Source organism: Schistocerca serialis, chromosome 3 (assembly GCF_023864345.2).
Source record: "Schistocerca serialis cubense isolate TAMUIC-IGC-003099 chromosome 3, iqSchSeri2.2, whole genome shotgun sequence".
NCBI lineage: Eukaryota > Metazoa > Arthropoda > Insecta > Orthoptera > Acrididae > Schistocerca > Schistocerca serialis.
This window is the reverse complement of record NC_064640.1, coordinates 310,054,507-310,079,483: the sequence shown is the minus strand read 5'-3', so window position 1 is coordinate 310,079,483 and position 24,977 is coordinate 310,054,507. Positions and strand designations below refer to the sequence as shown.

At 39.6% G+C, this 24,977-nt stretch overlaps 1 protein-coding gene across 1 annotated transcript in view; it reads left to right on the top strand.

Moving 5' to 3' along the window:
• The window catches only part of LOC126470109 (acetyl-CoA acetyltransferase, cytosolic-like), a 70,173-nt gene extending 46,325 nt beyond the window's left edge, over nt 1-23,848 (top strand). The window contains exons 3-9 of the mRNA XM_050097712.1: nt 356-468; nt 548-747; nt 6,306-6,535; nt 7,639-7,824; nt 16,217-16,379; nt 19,984-20,124; nt 22,923-23,848. Of these exons, the coding sequence (XP_049953669.1) occupies nt 356-468; nt 548-747; nt 6,306-6,535; nt 7,639-7,824; nt 16,217-16,379; nt 19,984-20,102 (1,011 nt within the window). The 3' untranslated portion in view covers nt 20,103-20,124; nt 22,923-23,848. The remainder of the gene's footprint in view (nt 1-355; nt 469-547; nt 748-6,305; nt 6,536-7,638; nt 7,825-16,216; nt 16,380-19,983; nt 20,125-22,922) is intronic.
• Nucleotides 23,849-24,977: the final 1,129 nt, after the last annotated feature.

Here is a 24,977-nt window from a genome sequence, read left to right as displayed (position 1 = left end):
AGTAGTATTTGTTTGCACTGACACTGTCTACACACTGCAGAAAGGGAATTGCAAATAAGTACCTAAACACCAGAGAAAATGCACCTGACCACTCTCAGAAGAGACATCTGATGCATATGATTTTCAGACAAAATGTTCTTCTTTAAGTTTAGTAAATACTGTATGACTATAGAGCAAGAGTCTGTTAGAATTTATACTGCAGTGCAGCATTATAATATTTTTTCCAGTGCAGGAAGCTACGTTTCTCTGTATTCACAATGATAAATCATGACTTGATAGTTCACAATGCTACAAGAAAATGTTTTTGATGTGTGATTGGTCTAGTACCTCACTAATTTTAAACCTGTATGTCAAGGTTCTGGCAGCTGGGCAAGGTCAGAATCCTGCTCGCCAAGCAGCACTCCGTGCAGGATTACCATATACTGTCCCAGCAACCACTGTCAACATGATGTGTGGTTCTGGAATAAGGTAGATGACATTTATTAACCACTAGTATTTTTCACTGATATACATTCCTTTTTCATTCATTTGTACAATTTTGTTACAGAGCTGTTGTTGACGGATACCTGAGCATAAGAAATGGTGATGCACAATTAGCAGTGTGTGGTGGACAGGAATCAATGAGCCAGACACCTCATGTAGTCAATATGAGAAAAGGACTGAAGGTGGGAGATACATCCTTACGTGACACCATATTATGTGATGGTCTCACAGATGCATTTTATGATATACACATGGGAGAAACTGGTAAGTGAAATTTTGGAAAATAATACATCTGAGGGGATTCTGAAGGGTACTAGATGTAGATCACAGAGAATAGCTTCAGCTTTCATTTCAGAATGTCATTCAGTTAGGTAGTTAGTTTCATGTTTCAAGGATCATTTGCATGATAAATTGGAAAAACTTGGAACAAATCATTTTAGATTCACATAGCAAATTCATTTGTAAATATGACTATTTACACATTTCAATAACAGAAATTATTCTATGGAATAGAAGGAGTTGTCAAGGAAAAACTTTTCCAGTTTATTTTCAAATTTTACTTTGCTGCCTGTCAGACTTTTATATCACTGGATAAGGTATTAAAAATTTTAGTTGCTGCATTATGCATCCTTTTTGGGCTAAAGACAACATTACTGTGGAGTAATGAATGTCATTTTTCCTTCTGGTATCATAATTATGTACATTTTTGCTCCTTTTGAACTGGATTATTTAAAACAAATTTAATGATGGAATAAATATACTGTGAAGCAGTAATCAGAATGTCCAACTCCTTAAACAGATTTCTACAAAATGGTAGTGGGTAAGCACAACATATTATTGTCACAGAAAGTTTTGGAGTAAGGAAGACTTTCTTTCTTAAAGATGAGTTACCCCAGAACATTATTTCATATGACATTATGTCAACTTACTGATTTGTTTCTCTCCAACATTTGCATGCAAATGTGGATGAACGAAGTTGTTTTATGAGTTCCAAAATGTGCGTTTTCCAGTTTAAATTCTCATCAGTATGGGCACTTAAGAATTTTGAAGTTTCCATCCTATTTATTATTTCCTCACCATGTGTTACACTTATCATCGGTGTGGTAGCCATAGATGTGCAGAAGTTAATACACTCCTGGAAATTGAAATAAGAACACCGTGAATTCATTGTCCCAGGAAGGGGAAACTTTATTGACACATTCCTGGGGTCAGATACATCACATGATCACACTGACAGAACCACAGGCACATAGACACAGGCAACAGAGCATGCACAATGTCGGCACTAGTACAGTGTATATCCACCTTTCGCAGCAATGCAGGCTGCTATTCTCCCATGGAGACGATCGTAGAGATGCTGGATGTAGTCCTGTGGAACGGCTTGCCATGCCATTTCCACCTGGCGCCTCAGTTCGACCAGCGTTCGTGCTGGACATGCAGACCGCGTGAGACGACGCTTCATCCAGTCCCAAACATGCTCAATGGGGGACAGATCCGGAGATCTTGCTGGCCAGGGTAGTTGACTTACACCTTCTAGAGCACGTTGGGTGGCACGGGATACATGCGGACGTGCGCTGTCCTGTTGGAGCAGCAAGTTCCCTTGCCGGTCTAGGAATGGTAGAACGATGGGTTCGATGATGGTTTGGATGTACCGTGCACTATTCAGTGTCCCCTCGACGATCACCAGTGGTGTACGGCCAGTGTAGGAGATCGCTCCCCACACCATGATGCCGGGTGTTGGCCCTGTGTGCCTCGGTCGTATGCAGTCCTGATTGTGGCGCTCACCTGCACGGCGCCAAACACGCATACGACCATCATTGGCACCAAGGCAGAAGCGACTCTCATTGCTGAAGACGACACGTCTCCATTCGTCCCTCCATTCACGCCTGTCGCGACACCACTGGAGGCGGGCTGCACGATGTTGGGGCGTGAGCGGAAGACGGCCTAACGGTGTGCGGGACCGTAGCCCAGCTTCATGGAGACGGTTGCGAATGGTCCTCGCCGATACCCCAGGAGCAACAGTGTCCCTAATTTGCTGGGAAGTGGCGGTGCGGTCCCCTACGACACTGCGTAGGATCCTACGGTCTTGGCGTGCATCCGTGCGTCGCTGCGGTCCGGTCCCAGGTCGACGGGCATGTGCACCTTCCGCCGACCACTGGCGACAACATCGATGTACTGTGGAGACCTCACGCCCCACGTGTTGAGCAATTCGGCGGTACGTCCACCTGGCCTCCCGCATGCCCACTATACGCCCTCGCTCAAAGTCCGTCAACTGCACATACGGTTCACGTCCACGCTGTCGCAGCATGCTACCAGTGTTAAAGACTGCGATGGAGCTCCGTAAGCCATGGCAAACTGGCTGACACTGACGGCAGTGGTGCACAAATGCTGCGCAGCTAGCGCCATTCGACGGCCAACACCGCGGTTCCTGGTGTGTCCGCTGTGCCGTGCGTGTGATCATTGCTTGTACAGCCCTCTCGCAGTGTCCGGAGCAAGTATGGTGGGTCTGACACACCGGTGTCAATGTGTTCTTTTTTCCATTTCCAGGAGTGTATGTTGTATCTTCTAAATTGAGGGTGAGACCATTTGCAGAAAATAAGTCAATATTGCTTTGGAGAACATTGTTTATAATTGCTTCTGTTCCTGTACATATGCTTGGATTGATTACAATACTAATGTCATCTGTGAAAAGAACTAATTCTGGTTGTTGTATATGAGACAGAAAATCATTTACATATGTGAGGAAGAATAGTGGACCTAAGACTGAGCCCTGGGGACACATAATTTCCTCCCTGTCAGAAGATATGATATGATATTACCCATTGGTTGGCTACACCATCAGTCCCACCACACTGTGCTGATGTCCCAGTGCATTCATACACTTAACACCACAATAACAACTCAGTGGAGACACTAGGACATCAGCACAATGTGATATATGTTTTATAATTGTGGTATTTTATGTTTGCTACCTGTTACATGCAACACCACAATGTTACTTGCAAGTCTGTAAAGATCAAGATTTGATGATGACAGCACAGATCTGTTGAAACTGGTAATCAATAAAAAGATTTACAGGCAATCTTAGTGTAACTGATATTTCAGAATAATATAACAATTCAGATGGTCCCAGCTGTTGACACAATGTCAAACATATATGAGGTTGGTAGTTATTGACATCTGTCCTATCACTTTTCTCAGGGAGGGGTTTTACAACATCATATTTCAGTCTCGCTGGAGAAATGTCTTAAGTTAATAATGCATTACATATTTCAGATGTGATAGGGCTTCTTATATGGGAGCAAATCTTTCATACTCTATTGGAAACACAGTCAAAACCAGATGAGTTTTGACTGTGTTTCCAATAGAATATGAAAGATTTGCTCCCATATAAGAAGCCCTATCACATCTGAAATATGTAATGCATTATTTTTGAGAGAATATATAATTTTCTTGATTTCAACAGGATACATTCATATGACTGAATTTTATGAATGTCGCTTTTTCAACATATTGCTGTGATTTTTCTTTCGAGCTGATTGTTCCTATACTTTCCACTATATGTAAGAAATAACTATTAGATATATTTGCTACATGTGACTCATCATTTATAGTCCTTCCATTCAGTTCAATAGTGATGTTCTGTGGCTGGTTGTCATGTCTCTTGTTTCACTACATTCCATGTAGTCTTAAGTTGATTTCCGACATTATATGCTTGTGCACCTAGTATTTATAGGGTAAGGGAGAGTGAAATCAGTTGTTTATTATGAATGCACTGTGAGTGCAAAATGGACACTTACAGAAAGCAAAATACAATTATGTGGATAGCAAATTAAAATGCTGATCATTGCAAATTGCAATGATAGGATGAATAGCATGTAACAAAGTTTTATGCAGTTTGCATATATTGTGTCATAAGAAGGTAAATTATTAAATTTGTACATGGTTTGGGGATACACAATTACAGTATTTAGAACACAGAGCTGCCATGTCTGACAACAGTGATGGCTCTAACCTGGCAGGGCATCACGTCCAGCTGAGCTTGGATGGCACATACTGGTTAATCACTCTTCCTACTTCAACTCTGTGCCAGAGTTCATCAATAGAGTGGCTGGAGAATGGTGTCATGCCACTCACTCAGAAATTTGTGACTGGATGTTTTCAATGAACAAGGGACATGGAGAACGTGCTGGTCAACGCAACAGTCAAACACCCTCTATATTGAGATAGTTCAGAACAGCATGAGCAACATGAGATCTTACGTTATATTGTTGAAAAGCAATACCTTGGAGACCTCAGAAGCAGGATACAACCATCACTATTAACACATCAGCAATGTAATGGCTGCTGTCCAAATTACTGACTGTGTGAATGAGAAATGATTGTGTCGTGCACCCCAAGGAATGCCACACCATAAAATTAGCTGCTAGGCCCATATCCTGTTGACACATTCAACCTCGCAATGTTCATTCTCCTTGAAGCCTCTAAACATGTCACACATGGAAATTTCCACAGTGATGCTGTGCACAGATCTGGGGCTCATACAAAAAAATGACACGGTGCCTCTTCTGTGTCCAGCATTGCCAATGGGTGCACCACTGTTGGTTTGCCTCTCTCAGCTCCACCCACTGTATCCCAGAGACCTTTTCTCCCCCCCTCCCCCTCCCCATCCCCCTCTCTGCCTTTCCCCAACCCAAAGTTAATCAATTGGGTTAAATCCTGAGAAAGGTTGGTGAACATTTGTCAGGAACACAGCTGAGGGTTGCTAAGCAGTTCCTGCACCTCATTCCAAAAAAAGAGCTGTAGTCAGTGCTAGGAGAACTTAATGTAGTGGACGCTTCTTCCTATAGCTTCAGTGCAGTGCTGTCCCACCACATGTCAGGTGGGCTGTAAGAACCAACAGCATATGCTTCGAGGCTGGCAGTGCCCCTAGACAACTGTTTCACCAATAGCCCATACTTCAAGGCTGGCAAAGGGGTCAGACATTAATTTTGATGCCTATACTGAGGTTTTCCACTAGATCAAGTCACCACTTGCTGCTGCTTCGAGAGGCCATTTCATTGTTGATATTGCCGGCCACGGTGGTCTAGCGGTTCTAGGCGCTCAGTCCGGAGCCGCGCGACTGCTACGGTCGCAGGTTCGAATCCTGCCTCGGGCATGGATGTGTGTGATGTCCTTAGGTTAGATAGGTTTAAGTAGTTCTAAGTTCTAGGGGACTGATGACCACAGATGTTAAGTCCCATAGTGCTCAGAGCCATTTGAACCATTTGAACCATTGTTGATATTATGTGTCACAAATACAGTGATTAAGGTAACATCCAGGAAAATATATACATTTTTGCATGTGATAGTATCTTCATATATCAGTATTCTTTGACATGCATGTTTTGTATTAGTTAGCTCCAAAGAAGGGCATTTTCTGAAAGCTCATCAACAATTTCAGTTTGTTTATGTGCCTTTCAAATGCTCTGTGCCTCATATATATGGTGGGTGGTTACCTTTACTCTTCTTAATACTTGCATTTGCAGTATCTTTTAGTTCTGCAAATATTTTCTGTGAAGTAGAAAGTTTATACATTTAGATGTTTGTGTGTGCACTTATTTCTGGAAGTACTGTTATAAATGAGCATCCTGGTATAGTGTATGAGTTACTGTGAGTCATGCTCTGCTGAGTGGAAACCTTACCATGACTTTAATGAAGACATCTGTAAGAAACTTATTCAAGTATACGTAAAACAATACTGTTCAGTGTGAGAAGGTCTAACAAAATAAATGCATTATTACTTTCCTATCATGTTCTACATTAGTATTTGTGCATTACAGTGGAAAGAATTGCTGACAAAGAAGGAATTACTCGTGAACAGCAAGATGAATTAGCTCTCGAATCTCAGCGTCGAGTTGCCAAAGCTCAGCAGGGAGGATATTTTGATAAGGAAATGGTACCAGTTCCTATTGAAAGTTCAAATGGGAAAAAATTAGTATCAATTGATGAACATCCTAGGAATGATCTGAAGATTGAGGACTTGCAGAAACTGAAACCAGCATTTCGAAAGGTAGCACTGCTATTGAATCTCTCTAGCTTAAAATTTACTTATTCCATTAACATCTATGTTGTGTAAATACTTTGTACACATATGGAAATCCACACAAGATTATAACATAATTAGCTTTTATTTATAATTTTTTGTGGCAGGCTGTTGGGAATTTTTTGAGTCATTGAGGATATATCAATGTTAAATTGCACATAACAGTAAGAATATAAAATTAATTTTGCAATATCTAAATTTTAGAGGTGTTTAAACACTAACAAACCTCAGAAATTGTTGATAGAATCAGAATGGAGAGCATACAAAACTATACATGACCAAAACTGTACAACGTATTTGCAAGTCACTGACTACATACGTCTAGGAGAAGATAACTGATTTTTCTTCAGAATAAGAAATGTGGCCAAAATGTAACAAGATTTAATTATTAATGAACATTTAAGTATTTCTATACATTTCATATAGGTACTTTTTGAACTGATGCTCTCACACTATTTCATCGTTTATAGAACCCTCTTAATTGGAAGATAGATGTATACAGATTGTATGTAACACAGGAAGATATTCATGTTACTCATAGAGACAGGATTTCAATCTAAAGCTTTACAATGCTACTATTCAAAATCATAGTGTTTTAATTTATATTATTCAAACATGCATAATGTCAGCCCCCTTAGCTGAGTGGTCAGCGCAGCTGACTGCCATGCAGAGGGCCCGGGTCTGATTTCTAATACTACAAGGATTTTTCATTGGTGGGAGGACTATAACAGGGTTTACTGAGCTTTTTGATGTCAACTGAGGAGCTACTTGAGTGAGTAGTATAAGTCCCAGGTCACAAAAACTGCAACAGCGGGGAGAGCGGGATGCTGACCCCACAGCCCTCGATACTGCATCCATCACTGGCAGAGGATGACACAGCAGTTGACTGGCACTGATGGACCCGCCAGAGTCTATGGACAGAGTTTATGTTCAAACATGTACAACATCTTGTGATTTCTATTAGTTTGTTTATTGGAACAAATGCTAATTAATAATACCACTGATAACAACTAATCAATTGTCAACAAATTTAAGCTGTTACATTGTATTACTTTCTACATTTACTACAGGGTGGAACTGTCACAGTTGGTAATGCTACTGGTATAAATGATGGAGCTGCAGCATTAGTCTTGATGACCAAAGAGCTTGCCTCAAAAAGAGGCTTAAAACCATTGGCGAAGATTGTAGGATGGTCACAAGGTGGTCTTGACCCACAGTACATGGGCATGGGACCAGTACCAGCTATTACATCACTTGTAAGTCACATACACATTATCACTTTTGTTCTAATGATAAATAATTAATTTGGGCTTATGATTCAGTGTAACAGCACTCTCTCCCACTCTTTCCCCTATCTCCACTCCTTCCACCTGTTCAGTGCATGATCACAAATCATATTCCATATATCTTAACGTGGATTTCATTCAACACCTTTTACTTTTCCATTGCAAATTCAAAGAGCATTGTCTCTTTCAAGGACTCAAAGAAATCTGCAGGGCATTCCCTTTCCTACTGAAGCAGGGTTTGACCTGTGCTCTGAACTTTAGAGTACATATCACTGTTTGCAGTTATGTTGACCCACAAGGAGTCAAAGCACTGCCTGTCTTGTATGTCATTGGGAAGTCTAATACTAGCCAAACTCAACTGATTAGTAGCTATATGAATTCTATGACATATTACATTTAGTCAGTAAGTTATCTCCATCATCATTCTACATAAACTGCATTGTTTCCCCATATCACCAGTGCTCATTGTTTCTTCAAGATTGATATTTCAGAAGCATGTTTCCAGCCCCCACTTGATGAGCATTTACAAGCATTTATGTTCATTAATATACCATTCTGGTTACATCATAATCACCAAATAAATACCTTTCAGAATTTCAACTGCATCTACCATTTTTCAACATTGTCCAAACTACCTGGAAAACACTATTGTTTCAATAAAACTTCAATAGATATGCAATCACATTACCATGTTATACTGACTGGAATTTCAGCCACTGTTGCAAGTTGTATCATAGATTACCATGGTAAAGGACACTTGCAACAATGGCCAAAATCTTTATCTATGCAAACTGCTGGACATTAAAATACTGTGCATAATTTAAGAGTCAAGGGGACCACTCACCAAATAGCAGAAGCACCAAGTTGTTGACAGGCGCACACAGAGGTGAATGGTCTCCTTTCTCCTAAATTATTTACATTCTGCCAAAACTTTCTTTATTATATTTATACTGCCTAGTGACTTCTTCCACCCTAAACCTTGAGTCATTCATCCTTCATTACTATCTTATAATTTGCTTCTATTTTGTCTCTCCCATATCATCCATCCACATCTTTCACTACATGTTCCTTCTTGCCTTTGTTACACACATAGATTAATAACTCCTTCCAGTGTGGTCATGCTAGACTGTAGCACTGGTTGCAGCAGTTTTGCTGGCACCTCATGCTATCCTACAAACCACCCATCAACCACATCACAGTTAAAACACTTTCCTAGCAACAAAACCATTACATTTCATCTCCAAATCAAACCACCTCTCCTCAGCCATTACGCCTTTATGAATTTTACATCTTTCCTTTCTTTTCTGCATGAAGAAATACCCTCACATTACAGAACCATCCTACTGCCATAAGCACAATTTCTTCCAGCCTTTGAACTCCCCAAATAAATGCCTTGTTAGCCAGTTACATTTACAGCCACCTAACACTTGCATTCATCTATTTCACATTTTCCAGCAACATTCCATCCCAAAAGGACCACTACTCCATCTGTCTGCATCAGTTACGAAAAGTATCCCTATCCCTAGCTAAAACCCAGCTCCAAATCATATTTCTTAAATGCTGCCTAAGCCATGGAACCCTCCTTCCCCCCCCCCCCCCCCCCAATGGCATAGTCACAAAAATTCCCTTTTCTGGATCCCATCCCTTCTTTCACAATGACCTTCACCTGTGCACGTTCTGCCTCCCCATAACTCACAAAACCTGGTACTGTAGAAACACATCTCCTACAGGTATCTCAGAACTACATCTTTTGCCTCTGAAAGATACACTGTGGAATCCTAGCTACATACAAGTCCATAAATTATCCAACCTGTTGACATCCTACTTCTGTCTTGAAGCACTGCTGTCCATCAACATGCATCCTACTCTCAGAAAACCTCCTAACCAACTCTAATAGCATCCAGACCCTGCCTGGCTGATGTTTTCATTTTACCGTATACTCCAAGACTCCCTCCTAATACTCCCTGAAATCCAGAACCCAAACAAACCCAAAACACTGTTGTTAACCTTGCAACCAAAGTTCTCAATCCTACAAAAGTTCAGTCCTATCCAAATGCCTCATCTTCAGCCCCACACCCAAGTTCTTAATGCTGCACTCATAAAAGACCTACTCTCCTTATCCCAACCACTACAGTGGAAACACTTCTTTACTACCAATCCCTCCAACAAAAGGCAACCTAATACCAACACTGAACCTGGCCCCTTCAAAGTTCATATCAGCATTCAACCATGATCCCCCACCCACCAAACCAACCTCTGCTCACCTTCTAGGAATTTCCTACCTCCAACTTGGCCTCGCCATCATTCCCCAGGTCCATTCCCAAGAACACAAACTTCTCAACAGAAAGGACAACCATTCAAAACCTCCAAACATGCCCTAATTTAATCATTCTACCTGTGGACAGAAGCTCCAACATTGTTGTGATGGACCACAGTGACTACCTGACAGCATACTTCTCTCAACTGTCTGAGTTCTCTACCTGCAAGCTTTGCCATAATGATCCCAGTCCAGAAGTTCAATATAGTCTTCAGTTCCTACTGAAATCCTTAGGCCTACCCCAGAATTTCTCCTGAGTTCATCTCCCTTCTCACCCCAATAATGCCCCATACACCCACCTTCTACATGCTCCCCAAAATTCACAAAACCCAACAATCCTGGACACCACATTGTCTGTGGTTTTTGTGCTTCCATGGAAAGAATTTCCACTCGTGTCAACCAACACCTCCAACAAACTACTTGAATCCTAGTCTCTCACATCAAGGGTACTAACAACATTGTTCACCAACTTTCGACCATCTTCACCCCTTTGCTACCTGGAGCCCTACTTGTCACCACTCTTGCCACCTCCCTGTACACCCAACATCCCCCATGAGCATGGTCTTGCCACTATGAAACACTATCTCTCCCAACATCCTTCCAAGTCCAAAGCCACTACCTCATTCCTTGTACACCTTACCAACTGTATCCTCACATACAACTACTTCTCCTTTAAAGGGAACATATATAAACAAATGTGCAGCACAGTCATGGAAACCCACATGGCACCCTCCTAATCCAGTTTGTTTCTAGGCCATCTGGAGGAAACATTCTTAGCCTCCCAAATCCCAGACCCCTTATCTGGTTCAGGTTCATTAATGAAGTCTTAATGATCTCAACTTAGGGTCAAGACACCCTATCCTCATTCCTCTACATCTCAACACTTTCTCTCACATCAGCTTCATCGGATCCTCTTCAACCCAGTGTACCAACTTCCTGGTAATCCCACTACCATCAAGAGTACCTGCATTTTGACAGCTGCCACCCCTTCCTGACCAAACAATCACTCTCATACAGCATGGCCACATTTTGATGGCATATCTGCAGTTATGAGAACTCCCTTGCCCAGTATGTTGAAGGTCTCACGGTGGCCTTCACAGACAGTCACTATTCTCAAACCTAATCTGCAAACAGATTTCCCATGCTATATGCTCACAAACCCCTAACCATCCCACCACTCCCAAGGATCTGCTACAAAGGAGCACTCTCCATTGTCACCTAGTATCACTCTGAACTGGAGCAACTGAACTATATCCTTCACCAGGACTATGATTACCTATTAGCATGCCCAGAAATGAGGGACATCCCAGATTTTTACCACTCCTAAAGTGATATTCCATTGTCCACACAACCTTTGCAACATCCTGGTCCATTCCTATGCCATTCTCACTTCCAGCCCCCTAGGACAGGGATCATATCCTTGTGGAAGACCCAGATGCAAGACCTGCCCGATTCACTCACCCAGCATTTCCTACTCCAGTCCTATCACAGGCTTACCCTATTACATCACAGGCAATATATGAAAGTATTCACAGTTGCAGATATGGACAACCATCAGCTGTATAATGGAACGACAATAATGAAAACTTGTGCTGGGCTGGGACTCAAACCTGGATTTCCTGCTTATCCTGAGCAGTCGCTACACCATTAGGCTATCTGAACGTGACTCACAGCCAGACTCAAACTTCCATATGTCATCAACCATGTGTCTGCAACCTGTACTCATATATCCATTATGAATATTCTCATACAGGCGAGACATTTTAATTGAAAGTCTCTTCCCTGGTGCCGGCAGATACATAGAGTATTTCAACACGAGTTGTTCAGAAGTATGATGCAATGTTCCTTTGGACATGCATATGTGTCTGAAGGAACATGCACTGTGGTGACTACAGCCATTAATGAAATACATGAAATATATCTGCAGTTGTGAATATGGACAACAATCAGCTGTTTAATGGAGTGACAACAATGAAAATTTGTGCCAGGCTGGCACTCAAACCACGAATTCCCACTTACTGTAAGCAGTTACCTTACCGTTAGGCTCTCTGAGCATGACTCACGGCCAGACCCAAACATCCATAACTCATCAACCACATGTCTGCATGCATGTCTGAAAGAACATTGCATCGTATGTCTGAATATTTCAGGCACTGCGGTATTGTATTTATCTACTGAGCATGCATGTCTGAAAGAACATTGCATCGTATGTCTGAATATTTCAGGCACTGCGGTATTGTATTTATCTACTGACACCCGCAAGCAACTTTCAGGTAAAATGTATCCTAGTATGAGAATATAAATAATGCATGTATGAGGATAGGTTGCGACATGAAAGTTTGGGTCTGGCTGTTAGTTGTGCTCAGATAGTCTAATGAAAAGGCAAACTGAGTCTCAGTCTGGAACACATTTTCATTGTCACCATTCCATTATACAGCTGATGGTTGTCCATATTCACAACTGTGAATACATTTCATGCATTTGATAATGGGTGTAGTCACCAACAGTGCATGTTTTTTTGGACACACATTGCATATCTGAAGGAACCTTGTGTCATTCATGTGAACAACACAGGCACTGCAATATTGTATCATACTGCATCAGCGGCAAGGTCATCTGAGAAAGCAACCATGTCATGTACCAATGCCGCTGCAAACACTGCACAGCTTTTTTTTTGTTGGTGTGACAACCAACCAGCTGTCTACCAAAAAGAATGGCCCCAGTCAAACTGTGGCCAAGAACAAAGTTGACCACCCAGTGGCATAATGCACTGCAGATCACATTATACTCAAGTTTAATGGCAGCTTTACTACACATACCACCTAGATCCTGCCATCCTGCACTAGATTTTCTGAAGTACATAGATGAGAGTTATCCTTACAACACATCCTTCGCTCCCATCACCCTCCTGACCTCGATCTCCAGTAACCCACTGTCTACCCATCCTATATTCAATGGTTTCTCCTTTCTCTGTTGTAGCACCTCTTCCCAATTCATGCTTCTATGTCATCTTGCTGTACACTACAATTCACCATCTCTGGTACCCATGTATCTCATGCTTAGTCCATGCACCTGTAACATGTATCTCCCATATTCCTAGCCACCACACTGTCACCTCCCTCTGAGCCACTAGCCCACTAGCTACCCATCCCCAACCCCTTTCTTACTTCCCACTTCTTTCTCTCTCTGCCCACACCACCTTACACAACCCCACCTCACCCTTGTCCAACTGCCAAACTGTGCCTGTTGATGTCTCAACTCTTCTGCTATTTGGTGAATGGTCTCCTTTATTTACATTCTGCCAGAACTTTCTTACTTCAATAATACTGTGTATGGTATTCTGGCGTCCCTTTCAAGTTCCAGGCATATGTGCTTCCAATTAGCTCTCCATTTCATTGCCACCTTTCTAACTAACCACCCATCCTTTGTCAGTACAGCAATACCAGTTCCCATACCTTCTGTCTGATTGCAGGCATGCCTCATGTTCTGACCTCTCTCCTCCCATAAATAGCCTGTACATTGTCAATATGCCCAAAACAAATCCACCTCTTTCACCTTCTTCAGTATGGTGATGACACCACTTTCCTAGCACTCTATCCTACAACCCAGAAATTCCAATGGTCTCTTGAACTCCACCTTAATTAGTCTTTGGTGTAACCAATAGTTCATCGATGTTGATCCTTCCAAACTCCAGGCAATAATTATAGGACAAGCGATCTGCAGCTCACATGGGTTTTGCCTAACCATGTACGACCATCCTATTCTATTAGCCAACACAATAAAATGTCAGACTAACACTTACCCAGGAACTAACATGAAAAGCCTACCTGCTAACTCTCCAACAGAAAGTCCACACTAGACTAAAATTGCTAAAGCTACTAACTGGCCAAGTATGGGGATTGCTACCCTCCACTGTTTTTCACACTGACAGATCCTTGATCCTAGCTATTTTCTCCTATGCCAGTATTGCATGGATATCCACTCTGCTAAAGTTCTGTCAGTTGCTCCAAATTCTTAAATGCCAGACACTCTGTTTTGCCTTCCACATCCATTTACTTTCTTGCACATGGATCCTTCACCATCTCATTCAATTCCCAGCTTTCCTCAGTGACATCGAATGCTTCCATACATCTTACACTATCTGGAAACTCAACTCCAACAGCCACATTTTTTCCTCTGTATTTTCCAATCCTGGTATGCTGCTGCACCTATATTGGCACATTCTCCCAGTTCCACACCAACACACACATTCCATATCTTCTCTAATAAAAATTGTACCTACTCCCTCTTCCCCACAATGAAAGCAGCCCTGAAATTTACCTGTTCTATCAACTGTAACTATTCACTACCATTCTTACCCTGTATCAGGGTTCCCTGTTCCCTTTTCATCATCCCCTCTCTCCTTCCTCTTCATATTACAGACCTGTTCACACCCCAACCTCTTATTCCCTCTCTGTTTTCCCACCAGCCACTCCAATACCTTCCCTCATCTGTATAATTACAACCCAACAGATGCCTATTCCTCCACCCACACCCTACAGAACACCTGCTGTTTCCTCTCCCTAAATATTTTTTTTACAATGCAAATTCTTCAACTTTAGCAAAGATGCAGTACCACTTTTTCTCATCACCTGTCTGCATTGTGTTTTAGATAGCTTTGTTTTATTTTAATTTCACCTTTTAGCTTTTTTTGCTTTTAATTCCAAATGAAGAAAATCAAGTTTAGTTTTATATAATGCCATCCATGAAATTCATCTTTTTACATTAAAAAAAAAAAAAAACGATGTAACTATTTCACCATATGATTATATTGTTTTTCCTGATGTATATTTTAAACCCTTTAGCTGAAGGGTTAGGCTGTTTTGTCCACTGACAGCCCATCCTCCACCTACATGGGGCAAGTGGTATGAAGGAGGAAAAACTGTCAGCTTCAAATGCAGATGACTCATTATTAAACATAAAGTAATTCCTCCAATTTTTTTAATGTGAAAACTCTCAAAGTTTTTTTACATAAAACTGATGTTATTAACATTCTATATCTTTAGTCTTCGTGTCAGCGTATTTGCAGCCCTCTGCCACTAGGATGCTCCAAATTGTAGTGTGTGACACAGCAGTGTGTAATATAACTAAGTTGATGTGTGAGAAACATCATGCGCTAATTGAGTTTTGAATTTGAAGAGTTTGTGCACATACGGAACACCCTCTCCTTCAGCATGACAATGTCAGATCAGACACGAGTGCTGTGACATCGGCAGTAATCCAGTGCCTTGCTTTATTGTTTTCATTGTCATGAAACATCCTCCATAGAGTCCCAAGTTGGCCTAGTCTGATTTTCTTCTGCCTCCAAAACTTAAAGAACGCCTTCAAGGGCTTCATTTTGATAGTGACAAAGCCGTGCGAGCAGAGGAGAAGAAGTTGTGGCTCTATCAAAAAAGTCTCTCCTGGGGTGGAATGTGTTCATCACTGTGGTGACTATGTTGAGAAATAAATATTTAAACATGAAGAATAATGATGTAGAATGTTAATAACATTTGTTTTACTTAAAAAACTTTAAGAATTTCTACATTAAAAATTTAGAGGCATAACTTTTCAGCATACCCTCATATTATACAGTGGTAGAAAACATAATTAGTTAATTCCATAGGATACAATGTCATATGAGGGATATGTACATATGTAGTTTACGCTATAAGATCATTGGAAGTTCATTTAGATAAAATGAAATATGTGGTGGGTAGTGGTGAAATTACAAACTTGGCATTACTTTGCAGTCTGTCATTTCTAAAATACGACATGGTTGTGAAATTAAGTGAACAGAAAATCATTTTTTCTGGAGTTTTTGCATTTTATTATTATTATTAAAATAGTTCACTTCATTTAAATTGATTTTTCATTCAATAATCTGTCTTCTGGCAAGGATTTTGTTTATCATATCGAGGTTGGTATTGTATTTCAGTTTCACTTCTACATACCTTACATGCAATGTATGTTTCTTTCTACTATTTCATCTCTTGTCTTATAATTTGATTTTAATCATTATTATAGATGGAAAAGGTACAGTGGAAAATATCTGATGTAGACCTGTTTGAGATAAATGAAGCCTATGCTTGCCAGGCCATAGCAGTAATGAAGCAGTTGGGTCTGAGCCCAACAAAAGTTAATGTCAATGGTGGTGGAGTAGCTCTGGGACATCCTCTGGGGTCTTCTGGTATGTATCTGTCATTATTTAATTTTGTTGAATTTGTCTACTGAAAATACACTCCTTACACTGTATGAAGATAAGCCAATGTATCACACCATGATAAGGAAACTTTCAAACTAATCTAGTGGTGTGCTGTGGCTTTGTGCATCACCTTGAACTGTACTATTAAGTTAATCTATTCATATCCATATTTGCTTTTTGACACACAGTCTAATTGTCAGTACAATTTAAGATATAAACCATGCTCACTTATTGTATACATTGCACTTATGAACACATAATAGGTATTAGTGTTAAATAGTACCATTTATAGAGCTCATCAAATTTTTATTTCACATGTGTAAACAGTGTGGATGTGCTAGAATGACACTTTTGTCTGCAAGAAGAGTATGTATTTTTATGAAACTTCTTGACATATTAAAAATGTGTGCTGGACTGGGACTCAGACCTAGACCTTTATGGCAAATTCTCTTAGCAATTGAGTGATCCAAGAACAACTCGTAACCTTCTTTCATAACTTATGCATCCCTAGTATCCCTCTAGCTATGTTTCTGGGTACTGGTGGAACATAAGTTGTGAAGGCAGGTTATTAGCAGTTTTTGGATCACTTAGTTGGTAAGAGAATTGGTCACAAGGATCTAGGTCTGAGTCCCAGACCCAGTCCAGCACAAGTTGTTCTCAGTTCTCCATTCCAAAGTTCACAGATGCACTTCTGCACACTTTACTGGACTTACTCATCTGAGAGAAATTATATTAGGGAGAAATGGTTTTTTTCCTCTGACACTTATGGGAGGGTTGGACAATTAGAGAGCTTGTGGACTGGGCACACCCTATTGCATGCAGACACATACTTTACCATAGAGATAGCATGTAAACGAAAATCATTCTCAATTATTCTCATACGACACTTGAGACAGTGATGTCAGTGATCTTACTTTGACATATATTTTTTTGTACAGCAGGCATTGTTAACAAAGCTTGTCAATTACTAAATTAATTTTACAATTTGGTAAATTGTTATACAGTGTGAAACCATGGACTGTATATGAGATGGACTTGCTGTTTTAGAGATCAGCAACCTCAGAAGTGAATGTTTAATTAATAATTGTGATGAGATTTCTGAAGATGATACCCTTGTAGAAATTCCATATCTAATACGATTTCTGCAAGCTGCCAAAGTTCCAAAGACATTTTTATGATTCTTACACTTCATGGTTACAGATGCAGTTTCCAAATCTGGTCAAACCTCACTTTGGTGTTAATATTTCTCTTAACTTTGTCTGCTTTGGTGGCAACCTGTGAGAGAAGTTTTCCAAAACTCAAACTAATGAAGAATTATCTTTGGTCCACTATGAGTCAAGTATGACACTCTAGTTTGGCAGTTTTGTGCTTTCAAAAATAGTGTAGCTAAAGATACCAATTTTGGTGATGCAGTTTCAAAATTTGCAGCAGCAAAAGTTAGAAGAGATTCTAAGCAACATGTTAAAGTTACCTGTCACTATGCAACTCTTTGGTTGTGTACTGCTTCATTAAGGCCCGTCCACACGTTACGATCTGTCTGCGCAAATGTCTGCGCACATCACATCTGCGCAGACAGATCGTTGCGTGTGGACAGAAGATTTGCACCAACCTGAGGTGTGTGCAAACCTGGAAGTTGGAGTTGGAGGTTTGAGCAAAACCTCTCAAATCTGTGGGTTCAAACCACATCTGCGCAGACAAGTTGGAGCGTGTGGACAGGAGATCGCCGCAAATCTGGCGCGAAACAGCTGTTTGCTCAGTCTAGTGTTTGCGTGCACAGGGCATTAAATTGGCTGATACTCGTCAGTGTTCTCAAGAGTTTGTAAGTGAATTCATTGAAATATGTAGAAACCACCCATGTATGTGGAAGATTAAAAGTAAAGAATATAGTGACCGAGACAAAAAGACTGCAGCATACAATGCTCTAATTGAGTTATCCAAAGTTCAGAAATCTAGATCTGGTGTAGGAGTAGATCAAGTATACCAGCCAACGTTATGGTATTTTGATCTGCTTGGCTTTCTTAGTGATCAAGAAACGCCAAGACCAAGCAGGAGTACAATTGAAGATGAAATTGGAGTGTCAATATTACCGCCAGCCGTTCATGAGGAGAAATTGCCCTTCTTATACAAGTATTTTTTCTCATAATATGAAGGGTTACAAGCTTTAAGAGATAATTATAAGTTTCGACATCCATCCGCAAATAATTTCGCCAGTCGTTAGGTTCGTCCTGCAACTCTCTCATTAAATTTACGTGAGAAAACTGCTTTCGCTTTAGCAGCCACTGTCTACACCATTTTGCCCGCTTTCTCTGTTTCCTGCGGTTGGTCTGAATGTTTTTTGCAACACAAGTTGCGAACACAGACCACAACAGAACTTCCTCCATTTCTATATTTCAAAATAACTGAATTAAATGTTTGACGTTTACGGGGAGCGTAGTCACTTGCCACTGATATTTCTTTTCTACACCGACAGATGGCGGGCGAGTAGTAGATTGGGGTTTGTGTCGTGTGAACACACCACATTTGCAGCGATCTTTTGCATGTACAGACATCTGCACCGATGTCTGCGCAGACAGATCGTTGCGTGTGGACCGGGCTTTAACAATCAATTCAACTGTGTTACTTTAAAAATTCATTTTACTTATGTGTTTCTATTCATAAAAACTGTTTACAAAATAGTTAACATTATATTTTGCTTACTTAACCAGTTGTATCAAAGTATTCCTTTGCCCATAAAAAAAATATTTGATGTTTTTGTGTGGGTGATGGTGGTGGTGCTGGTGGTGGTCAGTTAAAGCTCCACACCAGCTGCTAAACTACTTAGCCACACAACTGCCAGTACCTCAGTTCTACATTCCAAAGTTCACAGATGCACTTCTGCACACTTTACTGGACTTACTCATCTGAGAGAAATGATATTAGGGAGAAATGGTTTATCCTTAGGCTGCAGGATATTTCAAGTTTGGTTCTTACATGTTGTAATTATGTGTGTGCTAGTGTAAAACACTGATACACAGGAGATCTTGTGTGAACTTCGGAAAGTAGAAGAGAGGTATGGTACTGGCAAAATTGAAGCTGTGGAGGCAGTTCAAGAATCTTGCTGAAATATCTCAGTCAGTAACAGCACGAGTCACAAAAGGCAAGAGTCTCGGTTTGAGTCTCAGTCTGTTACACACTTCTAATCTGTTAGGAAGTTTTAGCATGGATGTGCAAGACACCTTAGTTATGAATCAATAAATATTTTAATTGTCAAGAAAAAGAAGCTTTTAGAAACATTGTAAAATAGCTATTAATTTAATGCCACTGTTGAGTGTTTTGTTAAAACAGTCTGATGAAAAAACTGTGATGATTGAAAGTATGATGGCCAACAATGAAAACAATTTCTTATGGTATACTTTAATGTCACACCACCTATCCTACCAATAAGAAAATAATGTCTGCAGAATTTTTGCAGTGTTTTTATGCACTAACACAACTTAAATATGGTAATAGTTTATTTACACTGACATTGTCACCATACTTGCATTGTTAGCCTCATTATTTCAAAGGAACTGATTATGATGTATTTTCTATTGATGTCTTCACATTGCAGGAGCTCGGATAATAGCAACATTGATTTATGCCTTGCAAAGGACAGGAGGCAAACGAGGTGTTGCAGCTATCTGTATAGGAGGTGGAATGGGTATAGCAATTTGTATTGAAATATGTTAAGGTTGCACAAAATAAGAAGAAGGTAAGACAACCATCATACTTTTAAGTTGTGTTATTTTTCTTTCTTCCCATAATGGTCTCATCACTTAACTGATATCTACCATAATTCTTTTACATCTGCTCTAGATGTTTCATTCTCAGTCATTACAAATATACTTTTCGTGATTATTTTTCAGTCTGATTTATAATCACTGTTTCCAGTTTCAGATTTCAGTGTAAACAATTTTGTTTGTCCAAAATGAGTTTGAAAGATTCCTAACTGGCATGTGTTACTAGTTCAGGTTAGCTTAGTTTAGTTATTTTCATGTTACATGTATCATAGTTGGGTGTCTTCCTATATTTGAGACAAGTCGGTTCTTCAATTATAATGCACTTTCTCAGTGAAAAATATGGCAACACACTGACCATTTATGTGATGGTCTTAAAGCCACTTTTTTATGCATAGGGATTTATACTTAACTATGTTTGATGCATCCACCCACTCACCCCCCACCCCCTGACCCACCCACCCACCCATCTATCCCTCCCTCTTTCTTTTTTTTTTTTTTTTTTTTTAAAAAAAAAAAGAAATCACACATCATATCAGTACACATTCAGAAATTCATCTACGGGGCAGGAGGAATTGTCAGTCACATATGACTTCAGTTTATGTTTCAAGTTAATTGTATTATCTATTAAATTATTTACATCACTGTGTAGGTGGTTGAAGATTGTTATGGCTCAATACCTTACTCCTTTTTATGCCACACTCAGGCCAAGTGATGGGTATATATCAGTTATGTCTCATTCTAGTATTATGTGTATAAATGTTACTGTAGGTTTTTGAACTGTGAGTGTTGTCAACACATCTCATAAGGGAGTAAATGCATTACAAGGCTGTTGTCAGTACGTCCAACTGTTTAAACAGCTGTCTACAAGAGGCTCTACAGTGAACACTATATGTAATATTAATAAACACTTCAAAGAAAAAATGTGTAGATGAATGAGACAATGAGTAAATCCAAATCACTCACTTAATTATTTGGATTTAGAGTCTAGTGAAGCCAGAAATACTATCTCCATGCTGTTTTGTTTGGTGCTTTCAGAGGAAGGTATGGAAATCTGAAAGATTAGGAAGGTTATGGGCAGATATGTAGTGTGGTAAGAGTATATTATATCATTCTATTGTAATTTCTTCTTCTTCATCTTCTTCTTCTTCACCTTTTTCTGTTTCTCTATGGGGTCAGAATTGTTATAAGGGATTTGGCTATGTTAGCGACAGTCGGTGGCCAAATACCCTTCCTGCGATTAGCATTGCAAGGTTTCATGTTAATGTAAGAGTGAGGTAAGTCATTGTAAATGTGAAATTCTGGTACGTTAATAACATGTTTAACCACCAGAATGTTGAATACAAGCATACAAATGTGCACGCATTGTGTCATACAAGTTCCGGATGTCAGTTTGTGGGCTGGAGTTCCATGAACATTGCACTTGGTCAGTCAATGCAGGGACAGTTAATGCTGGTTGTAGATGACACTGGAGCTGTTGCCCAATGATGTCCCATATGTGCTCAACTGGAGACAGATCAGGTAATCGAGCAGGCCAAGGCAACAAGTCAACACACTGTAGAGCACATTGGGTTACAACACTGATATGTGGGTGACCATTATCCTGTTGGAAAACATCCTATGGAATGTTGTTCATGAATGGCAGCATGACAGGTCAAATAACCAGACTAGTATATGGTGTTGCAGTCAGGGTGCATGGGATAACAACAAGACTGCTCCTGATGTCATACGAAATTGCACCCCAGACCATAACTCCAGGTGTAGGTCCAGTGTGTCCAGCATGCAGACAGGTTGGTTGCAGTCAACTGGCCTCCTCCTAACCAACACATGGCCGTCACTGATACCGTGACAGAACCAGCTTTTATCAGAAAGCACAACATACCTCCGCCCTTCCCTCCAATGAGCTCTTGCTCGACACCCCTGAAGTCGCAAATGGTGATAGTTTGGAGTCGATGGAATGCATTCTACAGGGCACCTGGCTCTGAGCTGTCCTTGAGGTTTGTAACAGATCATTCTGTCACTGTGGTGCCAACTGCTGCTCAAATTGCTACTGCAGATGCAGTATGTTGCACCAGAGCCATATGCCAAACATGATGGAACCCAGTACTCTTGTGACTGGACAGCCTTGGGACCACTGCTGCCAGCAATCTTGTACAGTGGCTATGTTCCTGCCAAGTCTTTCTGCAATATTGCAGAAGGAACATACAGCTTCTCAACATTACATGATCTCCTTCAAAATCAGTTGTGAGTTGTTGATAAGAGTGTCTTTGTCACCTTAAAGGCACCCTTGATAAACATCAACTCACCATGTCCAGCCTCAAAGATAATTCATTCTCACAACTCTTACAGCATGTATTTAAAGCAAACCTGATTTGCATCCTCATAGTGGTACTATTAATGCTGCTCTTATAGCGAGTGGCACAAAATTTTAATAGACATCATCTTTCAGATGTAGTAACATGCCTACCAACTTCTTTTTATGCCACACAACTCCTCCTTGATGTTATGATCCTTTTTTCTGTTCAGTGTATGAAATAAATGCTATTAAAGTGGATTCTTAACTTAAGAAAAAAACTTTGAGTCTTTCGTAATGATGATCTCATTCAATTAATACTGGAAAATACCAAAATGTTCACAGAAGAAGATTTTTCCTTCCTTTGTTACATAATTGTAAAATTTAAATGTAAACCACATTATGATTTCTTTATTTGTAACAGTACATACATATTTCAAAAGGACTAAACATTTTAATAATTTTCTATATTTGTTTCAGGATTATACACCACCATTGTTTTGATACTGCAAACAACTCATTAACTTCATATGAATTATGTAGCAGGTTAGGTTAGTTTGTTTTACTCACCATGCTAGCTAACATGGTATGAAGTGTCTGTATAATACTGTCAAATCCTGGGAGAATTGTTCAATATAAGTGAGCATTTCCTTTTTTCCTAGAATTGGACTTATTTTCAAAAATTGTGCTTCAGATTTAAATTGCAAAACTGCATGGTGATTTAATAATAAATGTTCTTTATGTGCTTTACATAAAATGAATGACTTGTTCCATCATACAAAAAATTTGTTATATCCAAATTAATCATCTATAAAACAACTATATGCAAAATTTTTCTGGTAATAAATAAAGTAAAGCTGAAGTACACTGAAGAATTGGTTGTTTTGTCAAAATAAAAACTGAGAAACAATGCTTCTAACAAAAGATTTGAAAATATATATTAGGAGTGTGTGTGACTTAACAGATTCTTTTTTCAAAGAATAATTATCATCTGGAGACTTCAATAATTTGTTATTGTGAAGCAAGTCAAACAATAAACAAAAGTGCCATTACATACATTATTACTGTAATAGGTCATTACAAAATTTGTATTTGATCTCAAATAATTATATGGTTTGCTTAGAAATCCAAAGAAAATCACTAGTAGAGTGGAGTGAACAGAAATTGAATTTTATTCTTCAAATTAATAAATTTTTAATTAGATGATAGAGAGGTTAGCAAGATTTGTAGACTTGCTGTTCAGCAGTAGTATATAAGTCTATCATTGTGACACCTGTCTAATGTTCTTGTGAATATTATTCTTTTATTTTTTTGTTTTTTATAAAGTTTAGCTCCCCTGGTAGGCATCAACCCTATTTTGTGGAAATGTGTGCTCATATGCTGCTGAATAAAAATTATGATTAAAACTTTGTGTTTCACTGAGCCTTGAATTCACACATTTTATTGTTGTGCGAGATATTCAGTCAACAGAGCCATCTGACAAAGTTTCATGGCCCAGTTCAAATCTCCAGTTTAACTGTGCTTGTTTCCTAGTAGTTTGTTACAATTGATCAAAAATTTTCAATATTTACCAGTACAAATATACCTCATTGTCAACAATATAATGTAATAAATTTAAAACGATGAATCACATACTTTGGTTTGCAAAGGAGCCAAAAAATGAAGGATATTAGCACCTTCAACCAATGATAATCCTACACTTGAATCCAGGATAGCACAATTCAGCATCAAACATTGTAAATTGATTATGATGGTGTATTGTAAATTTGCTGTCAGAGAATGTAAATGAGGCCTTCTCACAAAGATCCTTCATCAAGACTCAAAACAGTTGTGATTAATATAAATATCATAAAGTTAAGCCTAAAAATATTGCAGACTGGAATAGGACTTCAAAACTGCAAAGGTCTTGGAAATCGTTTATATGAAACTAAAGAAACAAGGGAAAATTACACATGCCATGCCCCTCAAGGACAAGAACCTCTAGAAGAACCAAGTGAGGAATGAGAGACTTTTTGAAACACCAGCAGCTCCCAACTAGTCAGTCCTTTTATGTGTAGGCCGGATGTACTTCAAAAGACCAATGCACACAAGGATGAGTACAACTAATCTGAAGGTAAGTAGCAGACCTACTGTGCCTACTAGAATTTGGAAAAATGGTATAACTAGGTGAAACCAGGTATTAAAACCAATTGAGTAGGGAATTAGTGACTATAATAAATGCAAAGAGCCTAACAGTTCTATGCCTCTCCAACTGTTAACTGGTAACAGTAGGTTTATAATCTTCCACTTTCTATGTGCAATCAGTCAGAAACAAAATTAACAGATAAATGTATTCTTAAGCACAAACCCCTGTCATACCTTCTGTACAAAGTAACATAGGCTAACCCACACTGAATCTGCCTTGTACTTTCCTGAAGGATACGTGCTAGTAAGTACTTCCTTTAGGACTAAAGTTAGCCAAAGAGGAGTAGCTATCTTTGTAAATAAAGTGTTTAACATTAGCTACGACACACAAAATGTTAATATGTTTTCTCA